The sequence below is a fragment of the Hemibagrus wyckioides genome, linkage group LG08 (genome assembly GCF_019097595.1).
Source record: "Hemibagrus wyckioides isolate EC202008001 linkage group LG08, SWU_Hwy_1.0, whole genome shotgun sequence".
Lineage (NCBI taxonomy): Eukaryota > Metazoa > Chordata > Actinopteri > Siluriformes > Bagridae > Hemibagrus > Hemibagrus wyckioides.
In genome coordinates this window covers 3,784,670-3,809,196 of record NC_080717.1, presented here as the reverse complement: position 1 = coordinate 3,809,196, position 24,527 = coordinate 3,784,670, and the positions used below count along the sequence as shown (strand labels likewise).

Sequence of the window (24,527 nt, the reverse complement as noted above, 5' to 3'; positions counted from 1 at the left end):
CACACACACACACACATTGAATGCACACCCTACAAACTGAATCAAAGTCCATTTTGCTAATAATTATAGGAAAATTAAAGAGAGAGAGAGAGAGAGAGAGAGAGAAAGAGAGACAGAGAGAAAGAGAGAGAGAGACAGAGAGAGAGAGAGAAAAAGAGAGAGAGAGAGAGAGAGAGAGAGAGAGAGAGAGAGAGAGATGTGATTGGTTAGTGTCACAGTGGTGAAGGAGGAGTCGCATTAAGGCCTGAATAAAACTCCACCCACATGACACAGATGAAATAGATTTTTATAAAGTTTAAGTCATTTATGTTTACTTTATTTGCATATGCAGTTTATGATTATAATAATATAAATGAATAAATGTTACAGGAAATCTATATTTAACTCTGTATATACAGGTACATGATTATTTTCAAAACTGGCTTAAAAGTACAAAATGAAAAATGTAAAGTTTAGAGGAGAGGCACTTCTGAGTAAAAGCGACTCAGGGGTCAGAGCGGCCTGCAGAGATGAAACACAGAGCTGCAGTGTGTGTAGGGGCAAAGAGACAAACAGAGATGCAAAACCACCAAACACACACACACACACACACACAGTGTGAATGCACATCTACAAACCGAAATAAAGGCTATTTTGCTAATAATTGTATGGGAATTAGAGAGAGAGAGAGACAGAGGGAGAGAGAGAGAAAGATAGAGAGAGAGAAAGAGAGAGAGAGAGAGAGAGAGAGAGAGAGATGTGATTGGTTAGTGTCACACAGTGGTGAAGTCACATCAAGGCCTGAATAAAACTCCACCCACATCCACACAGACATTTTATGAAGCTCATTTATGTTTACTTTATTTGTATATGCAGATTATGATTATATTAATACAAATGAATAGAGGTTATAGAAAATGTATACTTAACTCTGTATTTTCACACTGGCTTAAAACCACAGAATATTTGTTCTGTAATCTACAACTACACAGTTTTGGTTCTTAAAGCTGATACTGATTACGTGTAGGTGGATCTGATGTACATATGAGTGTCAGAAATCAACAGCTGGTCCTGAAAAATTGTGGAAAATTCCTCCTGAGTCATTCTGTGTTTGTTCTCCTGCTTCACTGACTCTTAACTGAAGTGTCAAATCACTGATTATTTTCTTTTTTTATCTTATAAGTGTTTTTCAGATCTCCACTCAGAGTCTGATCAGACACATGACTGTGTTTCCCTTTTCAGAGCTTTGTGCCTCTGTCTGTTTTCTATACTGTAGTGTTGGACTACTGATTGGAAAGTTGTGAGTTTAAATCCCAGATCCACCAAGCTGCTACTACTGGGCCCTTGAGCAAGGCTCTTAACCCTTAATTGCTCAGTTGTATTAAATGATAGAAAATGTAAGTCACTCTGGAGAAGGGCGTCTGCCAAATGCCAAAAATGTAAACATAAATGTATTATATATAGTAACTTTCACTCATGCACTTTGACTTGAGAATTTAATAACCATTAAGTGTGAACACCAGTCTGTCAAATTCCTGGAAATATTAAAGCTGTAAAGATGCTGTCAGGTTTTTATTATCAGCAAATACTCCATAAAACTCAATGGAAATCCTAAAACCCCAAGTTGTTTAGTATCTTTATTAATGCCCCATTGATATTCATAATGCTAACCAAACCAAACTGTGCATCTTTATGAAATACACATTGACATTTTGTAAAAGTTCTTGCCCACTCACTACTGCACTGGATTTCCATTCCATATTCCCATATTGATGGTTAAGATGAGAGACTGGTCATAGTCAGCAATCAGTCAAGGAAACAGGAGATTTGTAAGGGCTTAACTGGAATGTCTCTTATTTTCCTAAAAAGGGTGCTAATAGGAAGCCATTCTAACAGAGAAACACTCACAGAGAAACTACACAGGAAAGGAGCACAAGCTTGTCCATGGCAGCATGGCAATTGCAAGATTGTGATGGGTGCAGAAGTTTATGGGCCTGAAGGTAATACACAATAAGCCCAAATGTTTGTAGACACTTGACCTTCACAACCATATGTTGGCATTCCTCAAACTGTTGCCACAAATTTGAAAGAACACAATTGTATTGAATGGAACACTGTTCCAGCCTGACAATGAAACTCCATGAAGACATGATGTGGAGGTTAAGGTTGGAGTAGAAGAACTTGAGTGTCCTGCACAGAGACCTTACTCTGATCACTCCACAAAACAACTTTGCGATGAACTGGTACTGTAGCCTTCTCAACATCCTGACATCAGCGTCTGAACTCACTTCTCACAGCTCTTCTAGCTGAATGAATACAGTCATGCTCCAACATCAAGCTTCCCACAGGAGAAGTGTGGAACTGATTATAACAGCAAAGAAGGTAATGCATCTAGAATGGGATTTTCATGAAGTGCATATGAAGTGTCCATATATTTTTGGCTCTAAGTAATTAGTGCAATTACTAGGATGTCATTTTAATATTCACTTTATAGATCTCATCCATTATTTAGGCATTAAGTGATACAACATCCTAGATCTAACCTTCCAAAAATGATCTGGAAACAAGTGTAAGGCATCTAACAAAATAAACAATTTACAAATAAACCCATCAACAGAACAATACACACCTACAAACAACCTACTGATGCAAACACACACAGTCCGAGATTAAAATGAGGGTTGCTGAAAGTTCTAGTTCTCATTAGTTCGCACTCACTTGTTATGGAGAATCGATCAAAATTACAAATAAATTTGTTTTAAACCTCCTATTAATATTATTGTACCAATTTATAGTAAAATAATTAAATCCATGCATGATTTCTTGATAATTTCATGACCTCTAACCTAAGAGAAAATCTATATAATGATTCACCAATTAATAATGTGACCTGCTTATTCAAATCATTTTTACTAACACACACAGATTGGAGTCCAAACATATGAGAGTATGAGTAAAAATGTGGCTCTACAGTATTTGGCATCATTTTTCAGTTTTATTACACGTTATCATTACAAATGATATCAGCAATAACTTAAGTGATGGAATTTGCTCTTATTTGTTATGTCCTAACCTCTATCTATCTATCTATCTATCTATCTATCTATCTATCTATCTATCTATCTATCTATCTATCTATCTATCTATCTATCTATTGTGAGAAACATATGAGTGCAGATCTGTAATGTTTAGAGTGTACCTTAAGTAAGGATATTGATTAGGGGAAATGCAGAACTGGCCTGAGTTCTCAATGAGACATGTGACAAGATCATGTGAGGGACTATGCAGGGACTGATAGGTAATGTATTATAGAGATTATTTTGGCAAAACCATGACAGAACCCCCCTTTAAGCAGCAACACAATTTTCAGAACAGACAACGCTAACCTTTCCTCTGGACAATCTAAGCTAAGCTTAGCAACAGCACTTGTAATCCCTCTACGAGCTTTTCGAACACCACAGAAGGTGGTGGTAATTCAATTGCTGCTTGCTCCTTGTTGCCCATATCAAGCTCCTCAGAGTTTGATGCAGACTACATTATATCCTCATCTAAGTCAGAAGTAATCACAAAGCAAGCCCTTGGGGCTGAAGCAGAGGTATTAGAATCAGCTGAGAAGATGACAGAAAGGGATTCACGAAGCCATGAATCCATTACCAAACCTGGCCCATACATATCTACCATTATATGTACCTCATGCCCATCAGGTAACTATTTAAAAAATAAATAAAACTTACACAACAACAGAAGCTGGTGAAGTCACAAGAGTAAATCAAATAGATACTCTATATCTCTTTAATCTACAATCTTTCTTCAAACTTTTATACATATTTTTATTTAGTGCTGATTTTGTTATATCTCTTTGGGTCCCCAGACCTAACACATACTTTTTTTCCTGTGATGTAACTGGTGACTTCAAGCAGCCAATGAGATGAACGTCTGAGGAACAAATATTCAGTGCTTTCATCATTTGACCACTTTTCAGCAGCTCAACCTGATATCTGAGGATGGCTCCACTGTGGATAATTGGCGTAACTCTATACATGATGTGTAAGTTTGAATTTTTAAAACAAAAAATCCCTATTATTTATGACATATAGCAAAGAAAGAAGTAATGACATACAGTAGATGATATTATAATCAACTATTTTCAAGTTATTTTTTTATAGATAATTTTTTTTCGTTTACGTTATAGTGTTTCAAATATTACTAGTTATGTCCTGAGACTCAATGTTGTGCTAAGTTCTTAGGCAGGCCTTGCTTAAAAAAAGATTTGTATCTCATTGTTAATTATTACTGAGATTAAACAATAAAAATACCTTTTTTTTTTCCTAAATTGTCTAGGGCCAGCTCGATCGGTGGATCTTTTCCATCCACCATTTCTCTCAGTGAAGTCTGGAGATTGTATTAGCCTTAAATGCCAATTTGGATACAATCATAGGACTGAAAGTGTGATTTGGTACAAACAAAGCACTGGAGAGATGCCTCGAAAAATCGGAGAAAAAATAGTGTATAAAGAGGTCAAATTTTCCAAAGAGTTCCAGAATTCAGGCTATAATATGCAGACGACTGATAATGCCATTTTTCTGACAATTCCAAATATTAAAAAAGATCATGAAGGACTTTACTACTGTGCGAAATCATTTTCCATGGAGAATGTTACACTGTCTAATGGAACGTTCTTGGCTGTGACAGGTAACTCACTTACATTAAATTTATAACTGAAAAAACTATATTTTAAATTGATTCATTAAGTTCAAGTTATTTTTAATTAAAAAATGTCACATTGTGTTGATATTGTACTATTTTGCTATACGAAGTGTTCTATATGAAACTTTACTCAAACCCTTAATTTATAACTATGGGTCATTAATAAAAAGGCTATAATAACTTGGACCAAGGTTCAGTTAGAAATAAACATTAAGGGGTTGGATTAAAACAGCTATACTGGTACCTTCTTGATACATTGACACCTAAAATTTAGGAAACCATTAATTTATTTCAGCAAAAAAATAATTTTCTTTCTAATCTCACCTAGACTGTTCCTCTGTAAAGATCAATGTGTAATTCAGCAGTTTAAAAATCCCAGCACTAGAAAAATGTAAAATCTTCATTAAGTTTAAAATCTCGCTATATAAATGTTTTTTCTCATTTTATGATTTTCATAGTGTGTCATACATAGACATAAGCCTCAAGTATTCTGAAATCTTCTAATCAAATAACAGAGACAAAAGGTCAGTGAATGGAAAAATGTAATAAGTAAATAAATTAATTGAAAAAACTAAATGGATGAGTAAAAGGAAAATCAGTGTCAGTGTGATTTCATTTATTTCCAAAGTAAGTTTGAATACATGACCATATTTAATTTCTATATCACACTGACAAGATGACAGAGATGTAAAAGTATCGGTGTGGCAGCACGGCATGTCGGACTCGGTTCCTGCAGGAGCCTCAGTGACTCTGCAGTGCTCAGTTCTCTCTGAGAGCAGAGCAGCAGAACTCCAAGTGCTCTGGTTCAGAGCTGCTCCACCACAATCCCATCCTCAAATCATTTACACTCATCACAACAGCAGCCATCAGTGTGAGAGCGGCTCTTCTACACACACCTGTGTGTACACCTTCACCAAGAACATCCTCAGCCTCAACGATACTGGAACTTACTACTGCGCTGTGGCCCTGTGTGGGAAGATCGTATTTGGGAACGGGACACCAGTGCAGCTGGGTAAGAAAACAATAAATATATAACTGTTTAATATTCAGCACATTTTTGGTTTATTGTTATTAATTTATATCTACATGTTGATATTTACTGATTATTTTTAGGTTCAGTAAGATCTGAGGATCCTGTAGTGATCAGCCTCGCTGTAGCTTTGGGAGTGTGTGTGGTTGTGATCTTTGCTCATATTGCAAGCTGTACATGGAGAAACTGTGAATATCTCACTGGTCAGTCTTCAATATGGTTGTGTATCTGAATATTTTGTATTACAAACAGCTCTCATATGATCTCAATCCAATTCCAGTGAAATACACCAACCCTCTGACTGTCTACAAGCTTAATAATCATTTAGTTTATACTTAATTCAACACAGTAATGTGATTAATAAAACAGAAGTAATCATTATAAAAAATTCAATCTGGATCTAAACATTAAGATAATCTTTCTCTTTGCAGTAAAATCTGAAGAAATGATAATAAAGAAAGCAGCAAATCAGGTAACCAGTGTTGGGCCTACACACTATTATTAGCATCTACAGTAACAGTGTTTTATATATTTCAGTTTATTTAATGCAATTACTAACAATCTCACTGAATATATCAGAAGCTTCATCATTCTGTTAAACACAAAACTTAGTCAGTAATAGGAGTTCTGTTTTTTTTGTTTGTTTTTGTCACATAAACCTTCCGAATTGATATTATAAGAAATGTCTAATCCAGCTTAAATAATGTTAAATGGTGCATTCATTCAGATATCTCTCATTTGAAATGACTCTCTCTTATCTGTTCTCACAGAGCCGTGGCACCGTGGAGCTGAGTTTTGCTGCCTCACACATCACTAAAAGACAAAGAAAGACAGAGCGAGCTCAAGATAACGTGTATACTGATGTGATTTACTCTTCTGTTTCCTAGATCTTATGTTCTCTTCATGACCTCCTGGTTTTCCTTCTTACCTTTCAAAAACATGGTAGTAGGTGAACTGGTGAAGATAAATTGTCTGTAGGTGTGTGTGAATGTCTAAATGTGTGTGTTCATGGTGTCCTATGAAGGACTGGTAAAATATCCAGGGTGCATTCCCATCATGATGTCTAGTATTCCTGGGATTGACTATGAATCTTCTGCATACTGATTACAGATAAAACGGTAAAGGAAAGTAAGTGATAAATAAATAAAAGCAAAAGCAAATGATGTAATGAAAATGCAATGATTTTTGACAAAAACACCAACCCTGGATCACACAGCCCATGTTTTAAAGATCATCTTGTTGCATGAAGACATTAAAGTATTTTTATCTGATTTCTGTGATCTTTGTGTCGTATACACCCTATGGTCATGACTAAATGTAAATGTATCCTGGAAACATGTTTGCTACAGTATTTAGATCTGATTTGACATTTAACAACATATCCTTGTGACTATGAAGGAAACCAAGCTAAACATTTGTAAATCTGGTAGAAATGTTTAGTTCGGTTTGACCAGTGAAAATAATTATACACTTTACTCTCTCTGTTAAAAGATAAATGAGGACCACTGACTGTTTTGTGGTTTATTGTGATGCTGCATTACTGTGAATTGTCAGTGCTAGCATCTGGTGTCCAGTGTAACGCTGTTCTAGGAAACTAGAAGACACCAAAAATAGCCGCAAGTTAACCACAAGGTGTTGTGAAAATGCAGGTGTGTTGTGTGAAGTTATGAGTGCTGTGTAACTGCAAGGCCAGTGCAGTTAAACACACACACACACACACACACGTGACAGAGGGGAGGAGCCGTTCTTCAATCCGCAGACCACGGCGTCGCAGAGCGAGGATCAGAGGACAAGTGTGTTTGTGTGTGTGTGTGTGTGTGAGATCAGGAAGAGTCGTATTTGGCTTGTTCAGTACTCAAATGTTTACCATCCTACCCTGTTAGTCAAACCTTTATTTTAATTAATTAATTAATTTATTTTTACTATTTACCCTCATTGGGGGCTGAGCCCCCCTTAAATGAAAATCCTAGAATCGCCCCTGGCAAAGAGTTAAATGGCTTCGACTTGGGGCGTAAATATATTCTAATGTAGCGGGCGTCAGTATTTAGGAACACATATCATCTGAAATATATGATCGATATGGAACAGAATAATACACGAGACCATTCAGCAACGGGTTAATGTTTATAATTGCACTACCACCGGTCAGTGACGTCATGTTCCGGGAAAACTGAAGTTGTGTGGTCGGTGTCGGTCACAGCGGCGAGAGACTGCTGGTTTTGTTCCGGAAATTATTCATTTACAAATTAAGCACTGTTTGGGGTCAATAGGGCCGATTGCAATATTTGAAGGGATAATGGACCGGTCTTTCTTCGAGGAAGCTATCATAAAAGTAATCACTCAATAAAAACCTTAAACTAATAAAAACGTGGTCTGATTGATAGCATTAAATAAAAAAATAAACATTATGCAGACTCTTCAGCTTGCTCATCATTTTGGTTAGAAAGTATTAAACCGATTAAACTAACTAAAGACTACGTTGTGACATACAAAGGTGAGTTATTGTACAGTTTTATCCCCGAATTCGGCACCGTGTTCTGACAATCTAACTCAAGAGTAAACCCTCCCCAACCCTAAAAGTCAGTATGGGGGAAGCATCGTGGGGGAAGATCTCTCAGATCATCTGAACACCGCTCGAACCGGGTTTTACATGGGAATTACATTTAGCACCTCTTTGGGGAAAAAAGGCGAAGAGATCGCTTCAAAAACATCCTAAAACTTCCCCTATTTTAATCCACTAACAAACAGCTGTCTGGGTTAGTCTATGTATATTAATGTATATTTAAGCTGGGAAACAATTAACGAACAATATTAAATCAGATAGTATATCAAAACTACTGTAGTAGGCGGAGGCTCATGTAAAGCTTTTTTATATGCCATTTAATGTCAAAGAAATGCGCTTCATAAACTCGGGTGAATGTGGGAAGGAAGATTCAGAGCGCACGAGTTTACAGTACTGTACATAGCAGGGAGATGCCACAGTGATTATTAAGCAGAGACCATGGTCAGATAGATAGATATATTTCATATTTAGAAGTGTTTTAGAGAATATATAAACGTTACATAAGATAATATATAAGTGCTACAATAACGATCAAACGCGTATGATGTAAAAACTATTAATAACTGAGCCATAAAAATGTTAGAGCCATTTGACCAGTCCATAAACAAATTTTTACATATTGCTATAATATTATAACAGTGGCTTAAAATAGCTTTTAGGCACAATATGTTTTATCCATTACACTCAAAACAAGTGCGTAAGTAGAAGAAGGGCGCATTTGTAGAATCTTAAGATTTTTCTTAAACGTATCCTGATGGATGCTCGCGCTCCGTGTTCAGCAACGCGCTCTTCCCGCTTCCATCACACGCAATAAAACCTCACACCATGAAGTTATGACATTGAAAACTCACAGCTGAAAATGTTAAATATGAATTCCACACGTTTACTTTCTTTGTTGCTTGCTTTAATCTGCTTCTGAGAGAAATTCCGTGGCCAAGCACATCATTTAATGTGTTTGACTTCATGCAGCGCTTCGCAGACCGATCGGTTTATGACATCAGAGTAGCTACTGCAAGAACAGACTGCTCCGTAAGCTTTTAAATAGCTTTTGTGCTACTTTGATATCATACGACAATTGCTCTCCGCAGCGCCACGTTATGTTGATCGATTTCAATGTACATGAAACACGACTGCCGCCTACTGGTCTCATCTTTCCTGCGCGAGAGCGTCACTCGCAATGCCGCACAATGCCGCACAATGCCGCGAGTCATCGCGGGGTACCTGTCCCTCTGACGCGCATTCTTAAATGGCACATCTGTACATACGTAACCTGGTGTAGTCTAAAGACTAGACTAAACTAAACATAGACTAAAGACTTATCTCTTTAGCCTGGCATACATTTAACACATCCCATAACCTTGTGCTCCAGTACATCTGATTAAATGCACATTATCATCTAGTGCTGCTAATATTATGAACAGCAGCTACGCTAATTCTGTTCCACTGTTTCCCTTCTTCTACCCATCCCGAGGCATACAGAGACTGTGCCGGCTCCAGTGGCACCCAGAGATGGACCAGCTCCAGCCGGGTTCTGCTTTGTGAGGACTGGGATATTCAAAGTAATGCTGTCAACCTCATGTGGTTGACAACAACCTCCTTATTAATTTACACAACATTCTACACATGCTGTATCGGCACCACACAATTGACTACACATGAATGCACAGTATAATCACACTCTCTGCTCTCACCCAAATGAGGATGGGTTCCCTTTTGAGTCTGGTTCCTCTCAAGGTTTCTTCTTCATACCATCTAAGAGAGTTTTTCCTTGCCACAGTCACCTCAGTCACCTCAGGCTTGATCACTTGGGATAACATCTAGAATTGTTTGTCTGTTTATATGTTTATATGTTTACATGGTCACTCACTCGCCACTCTGAACAATAACAAACAACTTCACTTTCCTGTTGTTACGTTAACGCCCACAGCTCGGACTGATATACTACACATTACTACCTCATACTGTGAACATTTGCACTGGTTCACTCTGTATATCCTACACTATTGTACAGTTATTGTCCCAATTTCACGGTATGTAGCATTTGCACTGGTCTTTTTGCACATCCTGCACTAATATACTGTTAGTGTTGTTATTCTTTTTTTTAATTTTCTTGTTTTCTAAACTGTTGCTATATCTCGATGTTTATACATAGTCTTATAGCTTCTAGTCTGTGTGTAAAATTATGCTTCTTCTTCCTTATTACTTATTTATTTACTATGCACCAGCACACTAAGACAAATTCCTTGTATATGTAAATCCTACAGTACTTGGCAATAAAATGTGATTCTGATTCTGATTGTTGTTTTCTTATGTTGTTTCTTATGTAAAGCTACTTTGAGACAATGCTCTATGTTAAAAGCGCTATACAAATAAAATTGAATTGAATTGAATTGAAATTGAATTGAGGGAACTCAATGCTACATCATGGCTGATGCTATGGGAATGCCAATATCAATATAGTTGTTGCGGAGGTCATAAAAGGACATGAACGAGTCTGGAGCACAGCACCATTAGCCCTGTGAGACCCTGGAACCAGGAGTTGTAGTTAAAGAACCTGATAAGGGTGTGCAGAGAGGATCAGCCTGCCACAGCAGAAATATCCTGGAGGGGAATGACCCTAGACAGAGTGCTGGACAAGTTGATACATCTAGAGCACGCCTCAAAGGCCTAGGACATAGCCACCACTACCCAGCACAAGGTGATGTTTTGAAACTGGACTGGTTTTATTGCAGACATCAAAGCAGATGGAAAGGAAGAGATACTTACACCACATGCTCAAGTAATGAGCGTAAGTGCTCTGATCCTGAACTCGTGGGGCGGAGGGCAGAAGGTCTGCAATAAGACCGGACGACCAGCTAATAGCAGAGCCATATCCAGGGTCATAAACTCCCTAGACGCTGACTTTATTAGCTCAAAGGGGGACCACTGAGAGGTCCCAGGAGGGGAGGCACAGTCTACAGGTAAGCCTCAGCCACCTGGCACCAGAGAAGAAAGCAAGAAACCAGAATGCCATATACATTCCACCACCGAAGAAATGCAGCTGAAGAAATGCCATTCCCCAGGCCTCAGCCAGAAGCCTGCTTCCCAATCATGAGCTCTGGTGTGTAATTTGTTTAATTTTAGTAAATCATGTGGGCTGACCCCCAAAGCACAGGAGGTGGCAAGGTAGGCAGCAGTGGAGAAGGCAATAAAGGAACATCCCTATAAATACTAGCCTTCGTGAGTTAGGATTCCTTTCTGGTCCACCTGGTTCACCTGAGATGATCGCCTAGCATGTTGGCCCGCAAGCACTGACCGGCCACCCAAATTTTAAGCAGTGTGGCTCAGGCTGCAGTGCTAGCCTTTTTTTTTCAGGTCTCAGCAGGCTTGACTGGGGCCGATGGCTACTGGTTGCTAGCCCTAACTCCTTGCTGTAGCGAGGTAGGAACAGGCCTTTTGGAGAAATCAGTGCATCTAAAAGGAAGGTTTTGTCCTTTTCTTTAACTTTCATTAGATTGCATCTTTATGGCAACCAATACAGCCATGGAATGGCTGATGTTGTGGGCCATCTGCTTTGTGGCATGGAGTGCTAAATCTGTGGCTTGGTAGAGTTCAGACCTTATTGGTGACCCCCTTACCACAGATGAGCTCCTTTAGCAGGCCACCTGCAAAACCATCATTGTGTGCATCAGCACACCCATGTAGGCCTTCCCTATAAGGACCTTGGCCTGACGGGGTTTCCATGGGACTGAAGATTTTCTCCATGCAGCCAATGAAACAGAGAGATTGTTGCAAGCGTCTCTTCAACCCTAGGCATCACCACATACCCATGTCCATCTAGGCCCACAATGGCTGAATCCTCAACACCTCAGTGTGGAGGTCTGGGAAACCATGGGAGACAACTGCAGGTGGAAGGCAGTGTGACGTAGCAGTCATCAAGCTCAGAGCGGACAAGCCTAACCTTTCGGCAGGAAATAAAGGCCAAGCGAGTGCAGAATGAGCTTAGCAACAGCGTGCAAAACAGCCTTCAACAGCACAAACACCTCTGTTTTTTTTTCCTGTTTTTTCTCAGGAAGCAATTCAGTGTCATACCCCTCATCATCATCCGCATCCAGCTCCACAGAGTCTGATGAAGACAATAATAATTCCCCGTTCGGGTCGGGAGAAACCACAATGTGAGTTCCCGGAGTTGAAGTGGGGAAATCTGAGTCGAGAGAGAGTACAAGTAAAAGGGGATCACCTGCCTCTTGTTTTGCCTCCACTTAACTTGACATTCAAGACCCATGATCTAAGTTGCCGCACTGTGTCAGCCATGAGTCGCAGGTCCTTGGCTGGAGAAAACATAACGTTTACATAAAGCATACATAGAGAAAAAGCCGGCATGCACAGTTTCTATTTTTAATAAATTTGCAAAGATTTTAAACAAACCTCTTTCATGTTATCATTATGGGGTATTGTTTGTAGACTTTTGAGGAAAACAATGAATCTAATCCATTTAGGAATAAGGCTGTAACATAGCAAAATGTGGAAAAAGTGAAGCGCTGTGAATGCTTTCCGGATGCACTGTAGTATAGTATAGTACAGTATAATATAGCATAGCATAGACAAGTCTTCAGGAGACTTGGCTTAGACATTCTATCAGTCAGTTTAATTAATGTCATAACCTGAGGATACATTAATGTCAAGCTTCAACTGCATCCAAATTATTCTCATCCCCATGGGGTAACTTCCCAGTCTGACACAGTACCCTTCCTAGAAAATGATTTCTGTGGTTTTCATGTGTGTGGATGAGCTTGGAGAAATGCATCCATGAGTGTGGGGGGCTTGAAGAATAGAGACAAAATAATGTTGTATAAAGAAACACAACATTTTTAGACTGGCAAATAAAATAACATCTGATTAATCATAGACTGCAATAGCAGAAGCTGGTAAGGTCATGTGAGCAATATGAACAGATGCTGTATATGTATTTAACCTACAATCTTTCTTCAAACTTATACATATTTTTATTTAGTCCTGAATTTCTTTGGGCTCCCAGATCTAATACCTACTTTTTTTTTCCTGTAATGTAACTGGTGACTTCAAGCAGCCAATAAGATGAAAGTCTGAGGAACAAAACACTCAGTGCTTTCATCATTTGACCACGTTTCAGCAGCACAACCTGAGTGTTCACTTCATTTCTGAAGATGGCTTCACTGTGGATAATTGCCATAACTCTCTACATGATGTGTAAGTTTAAATTTTTTAAAATCACTCTTATTTGGGAAATAAATATGTAGTATATTTTATACAAAAATACTCTTACTAATATTGTTTCTTTTTGCATTAGTTTAATGTTTAATTAATTTAGATTGGTTGTGTTTTAGACAATGAGTTCATTCCTCTTCATCTCTCAAATTGAGCAAATAACAAAACATTAGATTTAATTGTTTTGCCCACCATTAAAAAAAGGCATAAAATAAAAAAAATATTATAAAAAGTAAAATATAAAATAGTAAATAATTACTGAATTTCTTCATAAACTTCCTTTCATCACTACAGTTGCAAAGGAAGAAAAAATTACATATAGCCAATGCTATTACATTCATATTTATTTTAAAGTTCTACTTTTATAAATTAATTTTTCAGTTTGATTAAGTTATAGCTCTCCATCATCTTGGAATAACTTGTAGAATTTTCTAAAAACAGTGCAAATAATTCCTTACTGAGAAGTTTATAAAATTTATAAAAGAATTGCTTCCATATAAGTTTTTCAATGTTTTAAAATGTTTTAAATGTCCTGAGACTGAATGTTAATTTCTAAGTCAGGCCTTGCTTAAAAAAGATTTGTATCTCAATGTGATTTATTACTGAGATTAAACAATAAAAATACCTTTTTTTTTTCCCTAAATTGTCTAGGGCCAGCTCGATCGGTGGATCTTTTCCATCCACCATTTCTCTCAGTGAAGTCTGGAGATTGTATTAGCCTTAAATGCCAATTTGGATACAATCATAGGACTGAAAGTGTGATTTGGTACAAACAAAGCACTGGAGAGATGCCTCGAAAAATCGGAGAAAAAATAGTGTATAAAGAGGTCAAATTTTCCAAAGAGTTCCAGAATTCAGGCTATAATATGCAGACGACTGATAATGCCATTTTTCTGACAATTCCAAATATTAAAAAAGATCATGAAGGACTTTACTACTGTGCGAAATCATTTTCCATGGAGAATGTTACACTGTCTAATGGAACGTTCTTGGCTGTGACAGGTAACTCACTTACATTAAATTTATAACTGAAAAAACTATATTTTAAATTGATTCATTAAGTTCAAGTTATTTTTAATTAAAAAATGTCACATTGTGTTGATATTGTACTATTTTGCTATATGAAGTGTTCTATATGAAACTTTACTCAAACCCTTAATTTATAACTATGGGTCATTAATAAAAAGGCTATAATAACTTGGACCAAGGTTCAGTTAGAAATAAACATTAAGGGGTTGGATTAAAACAGCTATACTGGTACCTTCTTGATACATTGACACCTAAAATTTAGGAAACCATTAATTTATTTCAGCAAAAAAATAATTTTCTTTCTAATCTCACCTAGACTGTTCCTCTGTAAAGATCAATGTGTAATTCAGCAGTTTAAAAATCCCAGCACTAGAAAAATGTAAAATCTGCATTAAGTTTAAAATCTCGCTATATAAATGTTTTTTCTCATTTTATGATTTTCATAGTGTGTCATACATAGACATAAGCCTCAAGTATTCTGAAATCTTCTAATCAAATAACAGAGACAAAAGATCAGTGAATGGAAAAATGTAATAAGTAAATAAATTAATTGAAAAAACTAAATGGATGAGTAAAAGGAAAATCAGTGTCAGTGTGATTTCATTTATTTCCAAAGTAAGTTTGAATACATGACCATATTTAATTTCTATATCACACTGACCAGATGACAGAGATGTAAAAGTATCGGTGTGGCAGCACGGGATGTCGGACTCGGTTCCTGCAGGAGCCTCAGTGACTCTGCAGTGCTCGGTTCTCTCTGAGAGCAGAGCAGCAGAACTCCAAGTGCTCTGGTTCAGAGCTGCTCCACCACAATCCCATCCTCAAATCATTTACACTCATCACAACAGCAGCCATCAGTGTGAGAGCGGCTCTTCTACACACACCTGTGTGTACAACTTCACCAAGAACATCCTCAGCCTCAGTGATACTGGAACTTACTACTGCGCTGTGGTCCTGTGTGGGAAGATCATATTTGGGAATGGAACACAAATACAGCTGGAGAACTCTGGTTCTGGTGAACAATTTGTTTATATATATATATATATGGGGGGTTTACAGGTAGAGAAAACCTAAAAAATATAGATTTGTTATTGTTATTTGTTATTACATGTTCATATGCAGACAGTAACTTGGTTCTTTTTGTCTCTTAAAGCAACGTCTTATAATCCTGTAGTGGTCAGTTTGGCAACAGCATTGGTAATGTGCGGGATTCTGACTTCTGTTCAAACTGTTTTACTCTGTAAAAGGAAAAACTGTCAACAATGCAAAGGTGAGTGTTTAATATGGTAATTAGAATGTATATTCAATGCACAAAAATGTCCTCAGCAATTATTCAGATTCAGTTAATATTATTATATGTTTTGGGTCTAACATGTTAAATAATAAGGGTAATGAAAAATAATAATAATGAAGGATCGTAAGGAAAATGCTAGCAGTGTCAGATCTTTGAGCAAAATGAATCAGACTCTTTAAAGAAAAAATATTCATTATGTTTTGTTTTGTTTTTTCTTTCCAGAGAGAAGTTTGCATGGTGCTGTGATAAACACTGAGAAGACGAACACTCAGGTACTTGTTCACTTCCTACAGGAAATGATTCAGTGTCTCAATGTCTCTTTAAAGTTTTTGTTTTGTTTTGTTTTTTTTACATTTTGTTAAATACATGCATTATAATTAAACATAGTTTGTTTATTCAGCAATTTCAACAATGTATCTTATCATAGTTCATATGAATTGTGTGAGATAATAAAGAATAATTCATATTTTTATAATTTATTTCTTATTTCATGTTCATTTTAACAGGATCCTGATGGCATGGAGCTGAATTACGCTGCATTACATTTTAATGAAAGGAAAACTAAAAGAGTGAGAGGAAACCGAGGTCGATCTCAAGAAAGTGTGTACTCAGAAGTGAAAACTTCCACCATTACTCACTAAAATAATCTTCAACATTATGGTGCCTGAAATTGTTTGTATTTTTTATCTGCTTTATTGTTTTAGTTCATAAGTCTGTAAACAAACATTTATTTGTTTGGTTTGGCTCCATTTATCTTAATATAAAGTTAATATAAAGAACTTTTTTCTCATGACCTTTTAACCTATACTGGAAGGTTTCTGTCCTGGTGGGCGTGGTGTCTTTCTGGGTAACTCCACCTCCATCCATAGGGCACAGAGGCTTATTGAATAACTTGATGAGGATGAAAGAGATCTAAAATCATATGTTATGGCCTTCACACTCACCATATCTTAACCTAAAATAGTGATGTGTTAATCAGCATTCTCCATCATCATCATCATCATCATCATCGTAAGATAATCTAAGGAAAATCTTTTAGAAGAACGGCACTTCTCGCTGTAGTCCAGATCTCTTCTGGAGATTTATCATGGCTTAACACCTTAGCAATCTACGTTTATTTACGTTTTTTTCAATTTGTCAGCCATTTGTAGGTTTGCTTACCTGTATTCTGAAATTCACTGATCAGGCATAACATTCTGAGCCTTGACAAGTGAAGTGAATAAGACTGAGTATCTCCTCATCATGGCACCTGTTAGTGTGTGGGATATATTAGGCAGCAAGTCAACATTTTGTCCTCAAAGTTGATGTGTTAGAAGCAGGAAAAATGGACAAGCGTAAGGATTTGAGTGAGTTTGACCAAAAGGGCCAGATTGTGATGGCTAGACCACTGGATCAGAGCATCTCCAAAACTGCAGCTCCTGTGAGGTGTTCTCGGTCTGCAGTGGTCAGTATCTATCAAAAGTTAGAGCATCTCCAAAACTGCAGCTCTTGTGGGGTGTTCCTGGTCTGCAGTGGTCAGTGTCTATCAAAAGTGGTCCAAGGAAGGAACAGTGGTGAACCGGCGACAGGATCACTGGTGGCCAAGGCTCATTCATGCACGTAGGGAGCGAAGGCAGGCTCGTGTGATCCGATCCAACAGATGAGCTACTGTTGCTCAAACTGCTGAAGATGATAATGCTGGTTCTGATAGAAAGGTGTCAGAATAGACTGTGAATCACAGTTTGCTGCATATAAAGCTGCATAGCCATCAGGGTGCCCAGGCTGACCCCTGTGCACCACCGAAAGGACTGGACCACAGAGCAATGGAAGAAGGTGGCCTGGTCTGAAGAATCGTGTTTTCTTTTACATAACGTCAATGGCCAGGTGCATGCGTGTTGCTTATCTGGTGAACACATGGCACCAGGATGCACTATGGGAAGGAAGCAAGTCAGTGTAGGCAGTGTCATGCTTTGGGCAATGTTCTGCTGGGAAACCTTGGGTCCCGATATCCATGTAGATGTTAATTTGACATATACCACCTACCTAAGCATTGATATACACCATGTACACTCTTTCATGGAAACAGAATTCCTGATGGACGGGCCCTCTTTCAGCATGATAATGGTTCAGGAATGGTTTGATGAGCACAACAATGAGTTTGAGCTGTTGACTTGGCCTCCAAATTCCCCAGATCTCAATCCAATCCAGCATCTGTGGGATGTGCTGGACAAACATGTCCGATCCACAGAGGCCTCACCTCACAATTTACAGGACTTAAAGGATCTGCTGCTAACATCTTGGTGCCAGATACCACAGCACACCTTCAAGGATCTCAGCAAAGGCTTCCATCAGATAAGAAACAAACATACAAACAAAAACAGTAACATTGTCTGTCTGGAAAACAGTAAGATATATCACTTACTGAAAACAAACAGATGAATAAACTTTTTTTTACAGATACTTATATACTTATTAAAGTGAAATGACAACCTTTCAAAATATGTGTCACTCCTCCATTTAGTTTAAATTCTTTCATGATTTTACTTGAATAACATAAATAAAAACAAATTTTTCTGACCTTTAAAGAAAAGATGACAAGATGGAAAGTAACACCACTTCTACCTGAATAGGTTTTGTATTTTTTTGCCACCACAAACGTCTGGTGCTCAAAACAGGTTCCAAAAATAGAAACGTAAATAGAAAGGAAATAGAAAGAGGACTGGTGACTTGTAGCCAATCAGATGAAATTCTCCAGTATAAATTCTCCAGTTCTCCAGTGCTTTGCTCATTTGATTATTTTTTCGACCTGTGTATCATTTCAGCTCTGAGGATGACTTCAATCTGGACAATTATTTTATTTCTCAACACAATATGTAAGTGTTAAAGACACCAAATTTAAACAGATTATAAATACATGTGTTAAATCTACTATTTCATATATTTTTGCATTACTTAAAATTTATTAATTTTCTAGCTCCAGCTCAAACTTTGGATTTTTCCAGACCATCGTTTCTCTCATTGAAATCCAGAGAACCTGTTACTCTTAAATGCCCATTTGGAGACAATCCTAAGACTGAACATGTGGTTTGGTTCAAGCAAATATTTGGAGAAATGCCTCAAAAAGTGGGAGTAAGGTCAATCTATAATGATTTCAAACTGTTTACCAATTTTAAGAAGTCAGGATTTCAACTGGAGGAGACTGATAACAGCATTTCTCTAACAATTCCACATATAAAAAAAGAAGACAGAGGATTTTACTTCTGTGGAAAATTTAGCTGGGAGAATTTTATATTATCAAGTGGAACGTTCTTGGCTGTAGAAGGTAATTCAACAAATCAAATCTTTACAAAAACAGGGATATATATTTAGAACTAATTTAGGCTCATCTTAGAATTTCTAAATATCTAAAGTGTTGTTTTGCAAATTAAACATACATTACATTTAACTGACAAACACTATTGCGGTTAGCAAACAAATTTATAATGAGGAATATATCTATATAATCCATTTGTGTACAAAGTGTTATTTTGCAGTTTGTCCATACACTATGCTTAATTGACAAACAGTATTGGAATTGATATTTGGAAATAATTAAATATTAGTGGATGTTACTGAAGAAAAAATACACTTTTATGGAACTATAGTCTGTATTTCTTTTTAGTAAAAAAAGATAATATTAATATTAATTTTTTTGTTACGTTTATAAACCAAATTTAGGTTAAAAAAAATGGGGCAACTTTGCATTCTACTTTTTTATTTCTTTTTTCTATTTATTTATTTATTTATTTATTTATTTATTTATTTATTTATTTATTTATTTATTTAAATATTTGTAAGTAAGTAATAAATTAATTCAAGGTCAGTTTTCATGCAGTTTATGATGACTTTTTTTTTTAATATTCTTATGTTCACTTTACACATGTAGGTCATGTACTGTAGCTTCCCACATAATGCTCACATGTACATGTACAGTATATATTTGTATTCAAGTGTAGTTGTAGGGCATAACATGGTGAAATGCCCCTTTATCATAAAAACATAGAATTACAATGGCAAATGTATGTAATTAAAAGAAATAACAGAATCTTGCCTTGGTTAGGATAAATTAACTGAAGTCGCAATCAATATTAACAATATCAAATAAAAATAATTTACCAAAAAACAAACGTTAGTTATTTGATAGTGTTTAGGCCTTGTAATGATAAATTGTATTCTCCTAAATGCTAACTAGTGGAAATATATAAAGCGAGCCAAGATCTCACTCTGTCTGTTTCACACTGACCAGATGACAGAGATGTAACTTTCACGGTGTCACAGCGCAGCGTGTCGGACTCGGTTCCTGCAGGAGCCTCAGTGACTCTGCAGTGCTCGGTTCTCTCTGAGAGCAGAGCAGCAGAACTCCAAGTGCTCTGGTTCAGAGCTGCTCCACCACAATCCCATCCTCAAATCATTTACACTCATCACAACAGCAGCCATCAGTGTGAGAGCGGCTCCTCTACACACACCTGTGTGTACAACTTCACCAAGAACATCCTCAGCCTCAGTGATACTGGAACTTACTACTGCGCTGTGGCCCTGTGTGGGAAGATCGTATCTGGGAATGGGACACAAGTACAGCTGGGTAAGAAAACAATAAATATATAACTGTTTAATATTCAACACATGTTTTTGGTTTATTTTGATTAATTTATATCTACATGTTGATTATTTTTAGTTTCAGTAAGATCTGAGGATCCTGTAGTGATCAGCCTCGCTGTAGCTTTGGGAATGTGTGTGGTTGTGATTTTTGCTCATATTGCAAGCTGTACATGGAGAAAATGTGAATATCTCACTGGTGAGTCTTTAATACGGTTGTTTATCTGGATATTTTGTATTACAAACAGCTCTTATATGATCTCAATCCAATTCCAGTGAACTCTCTGATTGTCTACAAGCTTTATATTAATTTAATTTGTACTTAATTTAATATAATAATGTGATTAATAAAACATAGAAGTAATAATCATAAAAAATTCAATCTGCATCTAAAAATTAAAAAAATCTTTATCTTTGCAGTGAAATCTGAAGAAATGATAATAAAGAAAGCTGCAAATCAGGTAACTAGTATTGGGCCTACACACTATTAGAGTCCACAGTAACATAGTTGTATTTATTTCACCATATTTATATAATTTCAAACAAACTCACTGAATACATCTGAAGCCTCATCATTTTTTTAAACACAGAGTTCTGTTTTGTTTGTTTTTTTAACCTAAATCTTGTAATATTCTGAAAAAAGATTCTGAAATATCTAATACAGCTCAAATAAGGCTAAAGGTTGCATTCATTTAAATATCTTTTATTCAAAATGACTCCCTCATATCCATTCACACAGAACCGTGATGCCATGGAGCTGAGTTTTGTTGCCACACATATCAGTAAAAGACAAAGAAGGACAGAGCGAGCTCAAGATAATGTGTATACTGAAGTGATTTACTCTTCTGTTTCTTAGAGCTTATGTTATCTTCATGTCCTTTTGAGTTTCCTCCAAGTTCCTTGGATTTCTCTGACCTTTCAAAAACATTGTAGTAGGTGAACTGGTGAAGATAAATTGTCCATAGGTGTGTGTGGGTGTTCCTGATGTCCATGTTTTAAAGAGCATCTTGTTGCATGAAGACATTAAAGTTCTATTCGTCTGATTTCTGTGATTTTTCCCTTTTATACACCCTATGGTCATGACTAAATGTAAATGTATCGTGAAAACATGTTTGCTACAGCATTTTGGTCTGATTTGACATTTAACAACATATCCTTATGATTAAAAAGGAAAACTAGCCAAATGTTTGGAAATTTGGTAGAAATTTTTAGTTCAGTGTGACTAATGAAAAGAGTTATACACTTTACTCTCTCTGTTAAAAGATAACTGAGGCCCACTGACTGTTTTGTGGTTTATTGTGATGCTGCATTACTGTGAATTTTCAATACTAGCATCTGGTGTCCAGTGTAACGCTGTTCTAGGAAACTAGAAGACACCAAAAATAGCAGCAAGTTAACCACAAGGTGTTGCAAAACATGAAAATCATTCTCTCTGAACGAATGTGACGTCTGCAGGTGTGTGGTGTGAGTTTATGAGCTTTGTGTAATAGCAAGGCCGAAAAAAATTACAATTGTAAATGCACCTATCTCTCTATCTATCTATCTATCTATCTATCTATCTATCTATCTATCTATCTAGAGTAGAGACTGAAATGAGTGCAGACCTTTAATGTTCAGGGTGTCTTAAGTAAGGATACCGATTGGGGAAATACAGAACATTGTGATTGCTCAGTGAGTAGTGTAGGAAGTCCTCAGGAGACTCCATATTTCTTGGCTTAGACGTTCTACCAGTAACTTGAATTAGCCTCATAACCTGAAGATAGATTAATGTCAAGATTCAAATGCTTCCAAAATTCTTATCATACCCATGAAGTAACTTCCCATTCTAAAATAACATCTCCTAGAATTCCACAATATATAAACCTAGAACTGAGCACTTCGTAGAAAATGACTTCTGTGCTTTTCATGGCTATGGAGAGCTTGGGTAAATGAGCTTGGGATCTTGAAGAACAGAGACTCAATAGTGTTCTGTAAAGGAACACAACATTTCTAGATGCTCATCGTTTTAAGGTTTTGAGTTTTACTGCTTGTAAGCACATACTGTATATGACATACTTCCTGGTAAGAAAATAATAACATCTGATTAAACATGGACCACTAAAATGTTATAGTCTGTGGCTGAGTTGAGGCCATGGCACAGTTGTAGCAGCTGTGCAGACACATCCTTCCCACCTAGTCAAAGACTTTGCATATGAGCTTGAAAAAATAGCTATATGAGGTGATCTGCGGATCTGACTCCCCATGAGTGAATACAACATAAACGCACATTTGCTAGAGTTGGTACCATTGGCCTCTGGTTGATGTGTAAAAGATTTCTCATTGATAAAGGGTCCCCCAGACTTGGTCTGCTGAGCAGTCCAATTTTTTTGGAAGGGCCATTTTGCCTGGTTCAGGCTGTGGTGCAGGAGAATCCTGAAGAAATTGTACCAGGTAAGTGTTGATAGCTTGTAGACTGCTAGATGTTCCTGGTAGGCCACGAGTTCCTCTCCTTGATGTGTAATGCGAAGTTTTAGATAAAACGTGTTTTTGAACAGTTCACAAAACGACACAGCATTGAAAGCATCTTTGGGGAAGGACTCAACCCCCAACTACAGCAAGAACTAGCCTGCAAGGACAAGGACATCAACCTCGGAAGGTACATAACCCTAACTGTCCATCTTGACAAACTCCTGAGGAATTCTCCCTGCCACCGCCTAATCAGCCCTTTCCTTACTCCCACCCCTGACATAATCCACTAATGAGCTGCCTGTTTAAATCTGTCTTCCTGTCCTTACATCCTACAGCTACTGGTTCCAGGCTCCACGGGCACAAAACCCATTGGTCTGCTCTGGTGGACTATGGTTCAGCAATCTATGTTATCCACCTACAGCTGGTCAAGGAGCTCCACTTGCCAACAGTACCATGCATCATGCCCCTAAGGGTCATGGCTATAGATGACCACCAATTGAGGATGGATTTATCACCCAAAAGACCATTCTTTTCAATATCCAGATTGCATTATACCATGTGGAAGAACTTGTGTTTTATGTGGTCACCTCCCTGGGTGACCCCATTATATTGGGGTTCCTGTGGCTCAGTGCCCATGACCTGCTGATCTCATGGCAGCATAAGGAGCTCATCAGCTAGTTATGTCACTGCCTCTACATGAGCCAAGCCTTACCTTTCCATACAACAAAGATCCAAATTCACTCACTACCAGGGGCCACTAAGAGTATTAATCATGACATATGGGCTAACTAATGTGGCAGCAGTTTTTGGACCCTTTGTAAATTAAATTGTCCAGGACTTATTGAACCATTTCATGATTGTCTACAAAGACAACATACTCATTTGTTCCAAAGACTTTGAAATCCATGTCTAGAATGTTTGCCAGGTACTTAGTCACCTAATAAAAAAGGGTGAATTTCACCAGATCACTATAACCTTCCTTGGGTATGTTATTAGGTACCACATGGTAGAAATAGAATCAAGCAACATAAAAGTGGTGAGAAAACGACCAAACCCCACAAATATCAAAGAACTGAAATGGTTCCTCAGGTATACAAACTTCTACAGGTGGTTCACCCACAATTATAGCTCAGTGACCTCCCCTTTCACCACCCTGCACCTCAGAAAGCCCAAGAGGCTCCAGTGGACTGAGATGGCACCAAGGGCCTTTGAGCAACTAAAACAGAGCTTCACCATGGCTCCCATCCTGTGTCATCCAGACCCAACCTCTCCTATATAGTGAAGGTGGATGCCTTTTACAGTGGTATACTGTAGGGGCAGTATTTTCTTAGTGGCATGGTACACCTAGGAAACTCTACCCCTGCACATTCCTTTCCTGAAAACTCTCCCTGGCCAAAGCTAACTATGACATAAGCAATTGGGAGCAAAAAGGACCTTGAAAAGTAGAGGGAACATGCTGTTCATTCCAAGTCATAACAGACTATAAAAATTTAGAGAATTAAATGTGCCAAAAGACTGAACCCAGCCAAGCCTGATGGGCACTGCACTACCATGTAGGAAAGTCTCAGATATGTCCTTTCAAGGTTCCGAGGCAAATCAACCCAGTGACCTACCGCCTGCAACTGCCACCCAGCTAT

The 24,527-nt window shown here is 37.5% G+C and overlaps 3 protein-coding genes across 3 annotated transcripts; all 3 read left to right on the top strand.

The window, feature by feature from the left end:
* Positions 1-4,316: 4,316 nt before the first annotated feature.
* LOC131357883 (uncharacterized) lies at positions 4,317-6,883 on the top strand (the record flags this gene model as incomplete). Its single annotated transcript, XM_058397240.1, has 5 exons — positions 4,317-4,671; positions 5,363-5,698; positions 5,800-5,919; positions 6,148-6,188; positions 6,487-6,883. Coding segments are annotated over 5 exons (969 nt in total), but the record flags the coding sequence as incomplete, so codon positions are not given.
* Positions 6,884-13,396: 6,513 nt separating this feature from the next.
* LOC131357858 (uncharacterized) lies at positions 13,397-18,252 on the top strand. Its single transcript, XM_058397206.1, has 6 exons — positions 13,397-13,487; positions 14,157-14,507; positions 15,199-15,549; positions 15,688-15,804; positions 16,051-16,100; positions 16,335-18,252. The coding sequence occupies exons 1-6, from the start codon at positions 13,445-13,447 to the stop codon at positions 16,467-16,469; spliced, it is 1,047 nt and encodes a 348-aa protein (XP_058253189.1). The 5' UTR covers positions 13,397-13,444; the 3' UTR covers positions 16,470-18,252.
* A 173-nt stretch (positions 18,253-18,425) lies between these two features.
* On the top strand, positions 18,426-21,836 carry LOC131358097 (uncharacterized). The gene is made up of 6 exons (XM_058397623.1): positions 18,426-18,680; positions 18,782-19,129; positions 20,093-20,428; positions 20,522-20,641; positions 20,863-20,903; positions 21,182-21,836. The coding sequence occupies exons 1-6, from the start codon at positions 18,638-18,640 to the stop codon at positions 21,296-21,298; spliced, it is 1,005 nt and encodes a 334-aa protein (XP_058253606.1). The 5' UTR covers positions 18,426-18,637; the 3' UTR covers positions 21,299-21,836.
* Positions 21,837-24,527: the final 2,691 nt, after the last annotated feature.